Source organism: Poromitra crassiceps (assembly GCF_964638095.1).
Source record: "Poromitra crassiceps genome assembly, chromosome: 3".
Lineage (NCBI taxonomy): Eukaryota > Metazoa > Chordata > Actinopteri > Beryciformes > Melamphaidae > Poromitra > Poromitra crassiceps.
In genome coordinates, this window is record NC_139625.1 from 5,809,035 (window position 1) to 5,823,263 (window position 14,229).

At 43.4% G+C, this 14,229-nt stretch overlaps 1 protein-coding gene across 1 annotated transcript; it reads left to right on the forward strand.

Annotated features, from left to right (window-relative positions):
• The first annotated feature begins 216 nt into the window (after nt 1-216).
• Nucleotides 217-10,102, forward strand: cenpo (centromere protein O). The gene is made up of 6 exons (XM_083633484.1): nt 217-344; nt 535-698; nt 907-1,015; nt 1,170-1,441; nt 6,511-6,670; nt 9,971-10,102. Exons 1-6 carry the CDS (start codon nt 326-328, stop codon nt 10,078-10,080), a joined length of 834 nt encoding a protein of 277 aa, XP_083489610.1. The 5' UTR covers nt 217-325; the 3' UTR covers nt 10,081-10,102.
• The last annotated feature ends 4,127 nt before the right edge of the window (nt 10,103-14,229 follow it).

Consider the following 14,229-nt stretch of genomic DNA (forward strand, 5'->3'; position numbering starts at 1 on the left):
CCGACGACAAGAAAACAGCAACGTCAGACAATAATATGAATGGCTTTTTCTATCCGATCAACTTTAATCTAATTACGTATCGCATGTTGTGTCTTCTACACAATGGTCCACACCCATACCTGAGTGTTGGCTAATCTTGGTCGCTCGCTAGCTCCTCCATGTGATCAGGGGTTGTTTTGATTTTGCTTCCGGGGTTGGAGAAGCAAGCGTCACGAATGACGTTGTCGCCGCCGCCAAAGATGAAAATAAAATCAGTATAGCGGAACTGTTCCACCTCACGGCCAGACCTTTTAGACACGAAATAAACAAAGTAACTCTCAAAACCATGGAGGGGAATACGAAAGGTGATTTTGCCCGTGGCTAGTAGCCAGCGTACACAGAGTGTTAGCTTGTAAAGTTGGTTGGAAGCTAACGTTAATAGCTAAGGCTAGCTAGTTAGCTAACGTTAGCCAGTCGGTCTGCAGCCGTTAGTTCAGTTATTGCTGTGATCTGTGGTTTGATAATATAAGTACCGTATATTATTTATATCCGCAGGTGTTTTGAGTCACCTGAGCCGACTGGAAAGGCAGGCTAGGGGCCGAAACAACAACGCCAAACCTCCGCCTCAGCCACAGGATCGTCTAAATGAGTTGAAGGCAACCATGAAGGCACTCGTCGTTCAAAGAGACAAACTCAAGGCAAACATAGAAGCTAACAAAGTAAGAACACTTACGTCATTTATTTCGTGATGATAGAATCATTTTGAGGACTTTGACTGAGCCAGCTGCTGAAGCCAGGTAGCAAACAAAGTCAGCCACATGGGTCAAAAATGTACAAATGTTTAGTTTCCTGCTGGGTTTGTTGCAGTGATGGTGCTTGTTTATTGTCTGTGCTTGTTAATTCACTCACCACGCCGTCCACCTCCAGAACCTGACGACTGAGGAAACGGATGATGGCTCAGAGAACTCCGAGGCAGAGCTGCTGATGGCTAGACATAAACAACTGAAAGACCTTCTGCGTGCTCATCATCTCATTGGTACTGGCTGCCAACCATTTTATTGATTTGTTTATTCATTTAATTCACTGGCGATTCATGTATTTGACAATGAGGCATTACTCCCAGAAAGTATGTCAAATACCGTCTCTTTTCCCTGCCTACCTCTTTCATATTCGCTGCTATCCCTACTTAGGTGGGTACGACGTTATAAAGACTCATCAAGGCAAAGGAGTGTGCGTCTCACTGGCCACTGCCTACCAGGGCGTCTACTTGGACACCTACAACCTGGAGCTGGACCTGAAGGCCACGCTGAAGATCAGCCGACATGACGTTCCCCCGTTCATCAGCCTGGACAGCCTGGCTGAACAGAGCAACATGCAGACGGACATGAGGGGTTTTCTGGACACCCTGAGCCAGCATCTCAACGCCTTCGCCGGGCGCAAGCAACAGCTGAAGCTTGTTAAGGTGCCAAGCGCCCCCCTCTCAATTGAATAGTTAAAGTGTCGTCCCTGACAGTAGTAGTTGAGGTGGGTGTAGTAGGTGTACTGGTCCCTGACAGTAGTAGGTGAGGTGGGTGTATTTAGTAGGTGTACTGGTCCCTGACAGTAGTAGGTGAGGTGGGTGTAGTAGGTGTACTGGTCCCTGACAGTAGTAGTTGAGGTGGGTGTAGTAGGTGTACTGGTCCCTGACAGTAGTAGGTGAGGTGGGTGTAGTAGGTGTACTGTGACCCCACCCTCCAATATAAGACAATAGCCACTGTCAGATGTGGACTCAGGATTAGCTCAGGAAAGTCATCCACTGGGCATTACCTGAGCCACTTCTTAACATGCAGTGGAATCCGTATTATAACCTGCTCCTTGCCGGGTGGCCTGCATGTTAAACAACAATTAGCCGGCCTACGCGCACTCCCGCGAGTCCGTATCTTATCTACCGACCGCCGGTATAAGATCTGCTTCCACGCAATCGCAGCTCATGTTAAACAGCTGGCAGGTCATTATCCGCAGATCCGTCTGAGTGGGCGGGTGTGGATCTTCGTGACTCACTTCACATTCACTAGTTTATTAATTAATGAATCGTTCGGGCAATCGCTTATATCAACGAGCAAACTCACGGTTTCCTCAAGTGCTGCAAAAACGCCTTGAATTGTTTGGCCGTGTGATCCCAACGCGCTTCAGCTGCAGGCAGCCAGGTCCAGTGCATCAGGAGGGACGCTTACTGCTGCGCTGCTTGCTTGCTCCCATGTCAGAAAAAGCCTAACTTTTGTGGGGAGAAATACATTGAAAACTAGTCAGATATGACTTGAATGCTACTTGTAAAATAAATCACCCACAGTGATTGACGACAGTCCGACCACTATTTTGACTGGGCGGCTTTATGTAGCCTAACAAAGGCGAAGCACTCATTTTTGGCACATTGCCACCCCTCGTTGTCGGAATGGACTCCGTTAAAACGGCATGTTTTTTGAAGTCTCCAGATTTGTCGCTAACGTGATGCAGCCAATTCTATTGTGTGAGGCAGCCATTTGAGGCAGGCAGTGTTGTGTGACTGTGCGTCCCCACAGCGGAGAGGATAGGAGCTGACTGACTGATAGGCTATCAAACTTTTGTGGGGAGAAATACATTTAAAACTAGTCAGATATGACTTGAATGCCACTTGTAAAATAAATCACCCACAGTGATTGACGACGGTGCGACCACTATTTTGACTGCCTCATTTTTGGCACAATGCCAGCCCCTCGTTGTCGGAATGGACTGTTAAAACGGCATGTTTTTGAATGGAGTTTGGTTACAAATTCGCTAAAGCTGTTTCCTATCACATTACTTGTTTTCGATACATGCTACCGTGCCGCCCCCCCCGCCCACTGGCAGAAAAAACGGCTCATATCCAGTTGTTTCTTAACAAAGACCCCTCATGTTTAGAAAGGCAAAACCTGAAAATATCCTGCTCTCTCTAGCCTGACATGATCCAGACTCCATGTTTAAAAGTGGAGCTGGAGTTTCCCTTTCAGACAAGAGGCATTGTTGCTTTCACACATGTGGAAAATCCTCAGGTGTGTGTGTGTGTGTGTGTGTGGGGGGGGGTGTTAAGTTAGTTAAAGTAAACTTTATGCGAGACAGACTTTAAATTACATTTTTCAATGTAGACCACATCAGAGATATATTTCACAAAGCAATTCTCCACTCCATGAAAAAACCTTCATAAGTTAAGTTATAAGTTAAGTTATGCTTTATTTATCCCAATGGGGAAATTAATCCGCTGCATTTGACCCATCCTCTACTAGGAACCTTCTAAGAGCTAGGAGCAGTGCGGCGCCCGGGGACCAACTCCAGTTTGATTGCCAGTGCCTTGGTCAGGTCCACTGACGGGAGTATTATTAACCCTAACTTACATCTGTTTTGGTGGTGGGAGGAAACCCACACGATCACGGGGAGAACATGCAAACTCCACACAGAAAGGACCTGCGACGGACCGGGGTTCGCACCTGGGACCTTCTTGCTGTGAGGCAACAGTGCTAACCACTGAGCCACCGTGCCGTCATTTAGGCGATAACGTGGGGTGGCGATGTGCCAAAAAGTGAGCGCCTGTTCTATGCTGTTTACAGATCGCACAAAAGTCAGCTGTCAAATAGTGATCGCGGTAATGTTAAAAGCTGGAAAATTAGATTTTACAAGTGGCATTCATTCAATCATATCCAAACCGTTTTCAATTAATTTCTCCCCACAAAAGTGATGTCTCGAATATACTGTATAGCCTAATGCAGCACTATCATCTTCTTGTTGCATTTTCATGATGGTTGATGGAGGAAAAGAAACAATTCAACATTGGAAGAGAGCCAATTTGGCTCTCTTCCAAATCATCCTGCCACGTAACTACGAGCTGGTAGCTACGTCACCTCGCTCAGCTGTGGGGCTCCAACCTGGATCTGTGACTACCCCCTAGCCTAGTCACAGATCCGGGTCAAACGTGTGACGTGGGAGCGCACACAGCGCATACTGCGGCCAATTGTGTTCATCCATACACCCCCACCTGGGTAACATCTAGAACTCCTCAATTCCTTCCAGGGCATGTCTGAACGGGGCTAATCGCAACTACGCTTATAGGTGGCTTCCTCCTACACAGGCCTAGGAATCCTTGAAAAGTATGTAAAGGAAAATGTATGATTGGCAGGTCTAGTTGTACAAAAAAGGTAGAGAAAAAAAAACGTTTAGTACACACATTTGGTTATACAGTTGTAGGCTAGCTGTCATTTCACATATTGTCTTTTTTTCTTTCTCTTTTTTTATTATAATCTTTTCTGATTTCTCCTCAATTGTACTTGGCCACATTTCCCCCCTGCTGCCCCGGTCGCTGCTCCACCCTCTGCCGATCTGGGGAGAGCCGTAGACTAGCACCATGCTTCCTCCAACACATGCACAGTTGCCAGCCGCTTCTTTTCACCTGACAGAGGGGAGCTTCGCCGGCAGGATGTAGCACATTGGAGGATCACGCTATTCCCCACCAGTTCCCTTCCACCCCGACCGAGCAGAGGAGGCGCTAGTGCAGCGACCAGGACACATGCCCTTAATTTGGCTTCCCACCCGCAGACACAGCCAATCGTGCCTGTATGGACGCCTGACCAAGCCGGAGGTAACACGGGGGGCGCGAACCTGCGACCCTTGTGTTGGTAGGCGGGGAATCTACTGCTACACTACTCGGACACCCGCACATTGTCGTAATTGTCTCTGTAAATAGTACGTAAGGTTAAATAACAATATTAACCCCCAACAAAAGGTATTTTTGTTCTATGCATATTCAGTAAAAATGTACTTTAAAGTCGAGCTGAACCCAAAAATTACTTTTCTTTTCTTTTAGTTCAAATACCTGGGTATGCAGTGCACCTATTTAATAATGTATGCAAACAAAATCACAACAATCTAATTTATTTAGTTTTTCACACTTTTTCACATCAAAAGTTCATTTTTCAAGATTTCATTGATAACAGTAATGTACAGTTTGCTGACGTCACCTAGTACTATCACATTTCTACCCCATTTCAACCAATCATATCACGACATGCAGCTGTCAATCAAATCTTCATTTCTGGATAATTTTCTCTTCCAAATGAAGTCGAAAATGGCGCCTAGTGCCTGTCATCTGGCAGAATTCCTATCCCATAAACTAACTACTAACTTGGCCAATTGCTAGAAACATGAACAAAAAACAAAAACTATAATCTCTAAGAATGCAAAGAAATGTAACTGACTCGTTAAAACGCGCATTCCAGGGATATCGTATTTACAGCAGCGATAATGGCGCGCGCATCCGAGAGCTTGGTTGTCAGGGGTTGCACTTCGGAGATTCCAGGCCGACGTGCTGCACTCTCCGCTCGGCAACACGAAGGCAGCTGGCTGCCTGTGGCTCGCTGAGCTCCACTCCTCCCGTCAAAAGGCTCTTCCCGAGGGGAGCGCCACATCACACTGAATCCCACTCGATTTGGAGGCGGAACACGCCAGGATTGGCCAAAGCCCAATCCAGTCCCCAGAATTGTCAAATAAAATCATCGACATGATACTATGACCCGCCTCTCAACCTGTCATCTTAGACAAACTATGTTTTCAGTCTGAAACGGACTCATTATGCACGTGACGAACAGGTTCAGTTCAACTTTAAAGGGACAGCAATTAAAATGAAAAAGTACACACTTTTTTAAAATGGTAATACCATTGGTGTGTAGGATCTCTGGCTGTATTATGACCATAGACTGTAAATATAGATTATGACCAGTGGATGATGTGGGTATCCTCTGTGTGCCCATGCATACTTGTTGACTACACTACTGGTCACTGATTTGGTCTGGGTGTACCATTTAAAATCTGTGATAATTAATTATGTATATAATTCTATAATCTATATATATATATATAATAGTATATGTATATATATATATATATATATATATATATATATATATATATACGGTATATATATATATGTATATATAATACACATATATATTAGGGGTGTCAAAAGTAATCGATTATAAGATGCATCGCGATGCGGATGTGCACGATTCTGCATCAATTCACAAATGTCAAAAATCGATTATTTTTATTTTTATTTTTTTAAATAATCGAAATTTCTATTGACATTCAGATTTTAAAGCACTTTCTAAGTAAACAAGGGACTTGATATTTATCTGACTGCTTGTATTAATTGATGAAAAAGTAGCCATGTGCCGTAATAATACAGAAAATTGAGGATTTGATACTTGGAGCTGCAATACTTTGTGAGCTGTATCGTGATGCATCATCGAATCGAATGCTTGACAGATGAATCGTAATCGAATCGTGAGGCCAGTGAAGATTCACAACACTAATATATACTGTATATATATATATATATATATATATATATATATATATATATATATATATATATATATATAATTATATATAATTTATTTATTATTACTATTATGATAGTAATAGCAGGTTAGTATATGTGCTGTTTGTTCAGGAAGAATACCAAACTGGCCCTCTTCCTTTTGTTCCCAGGAGCTCCATAAGTCTGTTGAAGTGATGGAGAGCAATGCGTTGTGCTCCATCCTGGTGCTGATGTTCACTGTGCCGAAGGAGAAGAATGCTGTTCTCTGCAAGCTGCACTACAGCGACCACACCATATGCCTTCCCACACGAGTCAGCATTGAATGTGAAGGTAGGACTGATATAGAGCTGAACAGTCATGTAACATTGTTTGCCCCGGGAAGTGAGATTCCCATTCATTTCCTCCATAGACGTTTAAAAAAAATCGTTATATAACGAGTTTTAAGGCTGGAACCAAGCCAACCCGTGACCTAGCCTGGGTAAACCCATCCCCCACGTGACCTGCTCTCAGACCTGTTCTCAGTCTCAGCTAGTGACTGGGAACTGAGAGAGCAGGTCACGTGGGGGCTGGGTTTACCTAGGCTACCCGTGACCTACTGAATTGTGGTGACCATAAAACATTTCAGTTGGAGAAACCCCCCCCCCCCCTGCCATGTCTTTATTCTTTGTTTTTGCTCCAAGTGAAATGTTTTATGGTCACTCACAATTCAGTAATTCACTCTAATTTGAGCTCTAATCCATTTGAACTCTTACGGCCGGGACACACATCTTGCATGTGCGTGGCGTGTGCGTGGCGTGCTTGCTGCGGCTGGCACGCCCGCGGCATCCACACAGGCAGCGTGGCTGCTGCGTTGCAGCTGCTGCGCTGCTGCCTGTCTGCCAACTATCTTCCTATAGAGTTTACCTTTTATTAAATTTGCTATAAACAATACAATGATGATTTTAACTGAAGATCGCTTGGGCTCACTTCAGAATCGAGGCAGTATGATTTGTGTGTGTGTGTGTGTGTGTGTGTGTGTGTCTGCGTGTGTGTGTGTGATGGGGAGGGGAGGAACGAAGCCACATTGTAGCCTATCTGGTTTTCAGAGGGTAGGAGAACTGCAGCTGTGAGCTCAGCTCATCCTCTCGTCTCAAATCAAAACGAGCCTTGATTGGATGTGGCTGCCCCTGTAAACTATAATTTTAATGTATTTTTGTGTCTATTTGTGTAGAGACACGCTAGAGACACACGCGCGGTAAAAGGAAAAAATAGGCTTCGCTTCTATTCTCTAGATGACGCGCGTCTCATGCTCGCAAGACACGCGCTTGAGCGCCACACCACACGTCTGATGCCGGTGGTGTGGCTGCTGTAACCTGTTAACATGGGAGCCGAAATGAAAACGCCACGCAGACGCCACGCAGACGCACAGCACACGCAAGATGTGTGTTCCGGCCGTTATGTCTTTTTTACTTAAGTATTTACATACCGTAAATTATAAACTAAAAACACAACTCCCATAGACTCAGACTCACACATGTAAAGCCAACCACCACCTTTATTTTTATGGTAGCTAGCTATTATCAATTATGGATACTGGTAAGTAAGTTATAGCAGCTGATAATGTAGTACAGTAATACTGAAAAATGAAATAAAATGTCCCTCTTGAATATGTAATAAATGTCATAAAACCATCATAAATTCCTGGATATTGATATAAAAGTATAGTAATGTTTCTTAATGTGGTAAGTGTAGTTGTTGCATTGTTATCATTCCTATTATATTAGTCATTATTATTTGTGTCATTAGTTTTTATTTATTTATTATTATTAGTGTCATTATTATTAGTATAGTTTATTAAAACAGCAGCTGGTGCGACTTGGACACATCTTCAGTAATGAATCCAGGGTCACTGGGTGTTTCGAGTCTCAAATCATTAACTCAACTCACTCATCAACTCACCTGGGCGACTCAACCGGAGGTGATCTGTCCCCCGCTTGTGTCCAAATAGCGCTACGCCATGGATCACCGCTCTTGATCCACAGCCACCTCGATGCTTTTTCTGTAGCTTCGATGATGTTCCTGGTGTGGTGGCTCTTCTCTCCTGCAACCCTCTACTCCCAAGGGGACCGAGTGCCCTATGCAGAGACTGCCCTGCAAAGCCCCTGCAGCTCACCTCAATTGGCCTTCCACCCGTGCCTTCTGCACTCCTCCACCTGTTTTTTGCCTTCTTCTAGGGCTGTCAAAATTGGCCCAAAATCATATTCAAATATTCCCTCTAAACCAAACATATTCGTTAGAATATATTCAAATACTTTTTTCTTTTTTCTTTTTTTTCATGTGTGGCAAGGCAAACCAATCCAACCACAGAGCTTATATAACTACTTGGTATATTTATTTGAACATAAAGATTTTTTATTTTTTTTCAGCATAAACATTGTTTTCCCCCCCATATTTATTCAGTCAGTAGTACTAATACAGCAGTAGCCTACACTTTTGTAATGTTTTTAAATAACCAGTTTTCTTACCTGGTTAAATTTATTAAAAAAAATATATATATTAATACATTTGAATATTCATTTTCATACTTGAATATTCTTTTAATTTTTATATTCGAATATATGTTCGAATATAGAATATTCTTTGACGGCCCTACCTCCTTCCGGTCGTAGGCCTCCTCCATTCTGTCCTCCCAGGGAACAGTGAGTTCCGTCATGACGTCTTGCTGAGAACAGTCTGATGTTAAGACCAAATCTGGCCTGATACCCCGTTCAAGACAACTCGGACCGCCGGAAAAAATGGGTTCCAACCTGTAAAAAGTGAATTGAACGGTCGTTCAGGCCAGAATGACAGCTCGGAAATTCGGGTATCATCCAGAGCTCCGGTTTCTCCGAGTTGACGTCAAAGCACCATCAAAATGGCAACTTGCATCGTTAATGATAATCACAAAATTATTATAAAGACGTTTGTTGACGTTTTAACACACAATTTGAGGTCTTAATGATGTAATGTTAACGTTTCATATGCGTTTGTGTCATCTGTGTTTCGCTCTGTGTGAAATTCAGCATTCAGCATGTTCGGTTAGCATTGTTCGCTAGTAGGTAGCTACCATGCTAACGCGGGTTCTATAGCAACAGTTTGGGTTTCCCCCCCGAGCGGGAGGTGCAGAGTGAACGCAAATCTGTCCGGGCCGGAGGTTCCGTGTTGAAACTTTTACGGCGGTCCGAGTTGTCTAGATTGCGTTATCAGTCTTGTCCTTGCAATTATGTTCAGGAAACTTCAGCTGCTTCCCCAAGTCAACCTTCAGCTGCCAGTCACGAGCCGTGGCTATAGCAGCCATAGCTATAGCTATAGCTAGCTATAGCTATAGCTATAGCAGCCCAGTCACGAGCCGTGGCTATAGCATTAGCAGCCCAGTTGAGGCCTGAGGTGGATCATTAAAATGTCTAATGCCCTGCCCATTTAATTTAGTAATACAATGTTCTTACATTATCCAGGACGAGTTTTGCACCATTTTGATATTGTTTTATTACACACTGACAAGTTATTACCTTATCCGTCTGTTAATATTAGCTGCTATAGAAGTTTATCGTGGATAACTAGAAAAATACAACACCACCAAAAGGGATGTAACTTGTGTGCCGTGTTTTGCAGACGAGGAGCTTGCTGGTTCTCCACAATGGAAGAAGATTGCCGTGCTACTGAAGGAGACTCCTGTGCACAATGCCTTGATAACCATGAGGAACATGGGGAAGATTGTTTAATTTCATTTTGGACATGATGCATTGTACAGTAGGTGTACAAAACTGAGCATTGTTGTTATTTTTTGTATCTATATATAGAAATTTACATACTTTATTCTCATTATTAATAATAAAAAGCTATCAGTCAAACAATTTACTTTGCAACCTCTTTCTAAGTCGTGTTTGCAAAACTGTCCCTAGGAAACCGTTGTGTCACCAACTCCAACCTATCAGGTTTCTCCAGTGGTGTATAAAGTACTCGAAAGCCATACTCGAGTAAAAGTTCAGATATCTTTCCAGAAAAAGACTTTGGTAAAACTCAAAGTCACTCATTAGAATATTACTTGAGTAAAAGTCTTAAAGTAGCTGATATTTTCTGTACTTAAGTATCAAAAGTAAAAGTACAAGTAAATGCTGTAAAAAAAAAAGCGAGCAAAAGACATGCCTGGGCTTGAGTGTACAGATACTCCAAAACAATACTTAAGTACTGTACTTAAGTATTAATACTTAGTTACATTACAGCACTGGGGTTTCTCTATGGAGATTGAATGAGTCATTTGACTTTGTTTGTGTCCTTGAGCTTTTCAATAAAAGCTTTCACCCTCTGGTGTAAAGCTTCCCTCTGAAAAGTTTTGAGCCTCTCCATTTGCTCTCTGGCACGCTGCTGTTGGAGGGCCACTTCCCTTTTTGATATCGAGTCAATAGTTGCAATGTTTTTCAGCTGCAGGAGAGAGAGGCTCCACTGGACGCCGCCCGGGGGTTTGAGGCTCCGCTGGACGCTGCCCGGAGGTTTGACTGAGGCTAGTGGCGCCGATATAGACCGCCTTTCTCCCCGTCGCTCAGATCCTCTGTTATGATTCGGGGATTTACTGGAATGAAATCTCCTGCCGTCGGACGTGCGGATCCGCCTCAAGTCAATCTCCGCCTTTTCGTACTCGGCTATCTCTTTCATATTGTTGTTGACCGTGGCTTTCGGTTCGCACTTTTTTAACATCCGCACTCTTCTGTGCTCCGACACCAGCGAGTCTCTCGTCTGCTGCAGCATTTTGCGAGTGTACTTGTACTGCATTTCCAAAAGATGCAGCCTGCGCTGGAGATCCACCTCCTCTTTGTGGTTCTTCAGGCTCAACTGTTTTTGAAGCCCACACCGAGATCTTCTATGGCTCTGATCCATTATGTTCAGAGGCTGTTGAAAGAAAGGCTGTTCAGTCAAATCCCATCGTCCAGGTCGTGTTTTTAACTTCTTTGCTATTCTAATTAAATTAGCCTTTCAAATTAAATCATTAGATGCTCTTACCTGATATGCACCTTCCCCCCCCGCTGAGGCACCAGAGCTGTAGAGACAGGTTTGCTGCTATGGCCGTCTACATGTAACGTAATAGCCTATTGTATTTGGTGACAAGTGTGCTGTTGGCCTTTGTGCCTTCACATTCTTTTACAACTTTAGGAGAGATTAAATTCCAGGTAAAATATCAGGTGTCAACTGTCAAGGATGTTTATATCTGTGAATTCTGTTCTGTTAATATCTGAATCCTTTTATTATATTTTATTATCTCCTTAGATTAGATTATTTTTATTGTATTTGTTTGTGTCTGGTCTATTTGTTGTTATCATGTTTTACATGAGCACCAACCACACAACCAGGGCAGCACGGTGGCTCAGTGGTTAGCACTGTTGCCTCACAGCAAGAAAGTCCCCGGTTCGAACCCCGGTCCGTCCCAGGTCCTTTCTGTGTGGAGTTTGCATGTTGAATTTCCCCATGGGGATAAATAAAGGATAACTTAAAACTTGAACACCAAGACAAATTCCTGGGGGGGAAGGTTTGCTGGGCAGACTGCTATAGCCTGCCCAGCCTGTCTGATAGTACATATAGTCTAGGGAATCTGTGAGAAAAAATGACCCAACCTTAAACAAATTGCAACAGAAATTATTTGTGTTGTATTCAGCTCTTGAAACCTTCCAATTTAACATACTGAAAATCCCAGTAGTGGAACATTCTCAAAATTGGCATTGTCTCCACAAAGGAGGTGATGTTTTCCGTGCCGTTTGTCTGACCGTTTGTCTGTTAGCAGGCGGATTACGGCAAAACTACTGGGCCGATTTTCATGAAACTTGGTGGAAGGGTGTAGCGTGGGCCAAGGAAGAAGCCATTACATTTTGGAGCGGATCTGATCCAGGTCGGCTCAATGGAGGGGGCGGGGCTAGGGAAAAGAGTCCGTTGCTAGGGATAGGAAGGTGTAGAGAGTCTGGATTCGAGAGGTGGGTAGGGGGCATGGACAGGTGTATCGGGGGGGAGTGTATGTGGGAGGTGGGAGGGGGTGTGGTCAGGAAAGGGGTGGGGCTAGGGAAAAGCTCTACCAAACATACTGTAACATAACAAAACAAAACATAAAAAATGTAAGTGTGGCTAATATGTTCTAATAGTTAGTGGAAAAGGGTGAGTTTTCATGCACATCTTGTTCCCTCAGACAGCCATCGCAAACCATAACTTCATAGTCATGTCATTCACGAGTCTCGCATTGGAGGCAATTTGATTTCGGCAAGGCACAGCGCAAGTTGTAGCTCAAACATGCAGACGAGTGGACAGGTAGGCTAAGTCTCCATATCCGAAGGTTATGGGTAAGTTGACCGCCATTTATTGTCTGTTACCAATGACAGTCATTGTCTGTTACCATTCAAAGTAGGCTAGCTTATTAAACACAATTACTAGTTAGCTATAATAGGTATAGCTTAATAATAGCTTATTAAGATACTTGTACTATCTGTTATTCATTTTCTTTGTGCAAATAAACAATAAACAAACATAAATAAACAATAAACACTTACTCTGGAGATGATGTAGCCTACCACTTGTGCTCTTCTCCCTACTTATACTCCAACCACTTATAAAGCCTCAGCCAGGCGGTAATGCAACATAAAGGATGCCAACTGCCATAAAACACCACAGAAGGATTTATTACATCACTGATGACATCACAATTGCTCGAGTGACATCACTGATGACATCACAATTGCTCAAGTGACATCACTGATGACATCACAATTGCTCGAGTGACATCACTGATGACATCACAATTGCTCAAGTGACATCACTGATGACATCACAATTGCTCAAGTGAAATCACTGATGACATCACAATTGCTCAAGTGACATCACTGATGACATCACTGATACATGACAATCGTGACATCACAATCGTGGCACACACACCGCCCGCCCACTTATTGGACCATAACATCAGAACCATTGATGGCCACAACACATTCCATGTTATGGGCATTATAGCTGGAGTTACACCAGAGAGCCAAACCAGTACCTCTGATAGCTGTGACATAGCAGCAGTTGGACACATCAATATCCGAAATCAGAGACCCCCTGGCCTTTCATCCATGTCCTATGGGAGGATTGAGAATGCCACAGGTGTGTGATTCTCATGAACATGGTACAACTCATAGCAAAACTCAAAGATATCAAGTAGGATCTAATTTCACCATTCAAATTGAAATTATAATCCACTGGGCATCTTGCACCCTACACGAGTTCGCCTGCCTTGCAGCTCGCTGAGCTAGCCCTGCAGCTCGCATAAGCAGCTGCTTCGCATTGGAGGCAATTTGATTTTGGCAAGGCACAGCACAATTTGTAGCTCAAACATGCAGACGAGTGGACAGGTAGGCTAAGTATTCTCCATATCCGAAGGTTATGGATAAGTTGACCGCCATTTATCGTCTGTTACCAATGACAGTCTTTGTGTGTTACCATTCAAAGTAGGCTAGCTTAATAAGCACTTACTAGTTAGCTAATAGCTTACTAATAGGTATAGCTTAATAATAGCTAATTAAGATACTTTCTAAGGTACTATCTGTTGTTATTCATTTTCTTTGTGCAAATAAACAATAAACAAACATAAATAAACAATTATAGCTGCTGTGCAGCAATGGGTCGTGGCCGGGCAAGTCTCAAGGCTTTGAGCTAGAGTCCCCAAGTCAAGGCTGAAGTCTTTTAGCTATACTTCAAGTCAAGTCTCACGTCTTTGGTCACAAGTCCAAGTCAAGTCTCAAGTCTCTTATGGATGAGCGTTCTATCATCTGCTTCTGCTGCATGCCATCCACTCTGCTTAGAACATTGCATAGCTAAAACTAAGGGATTCAAAGCAGGTTCAGGTTTCTTTG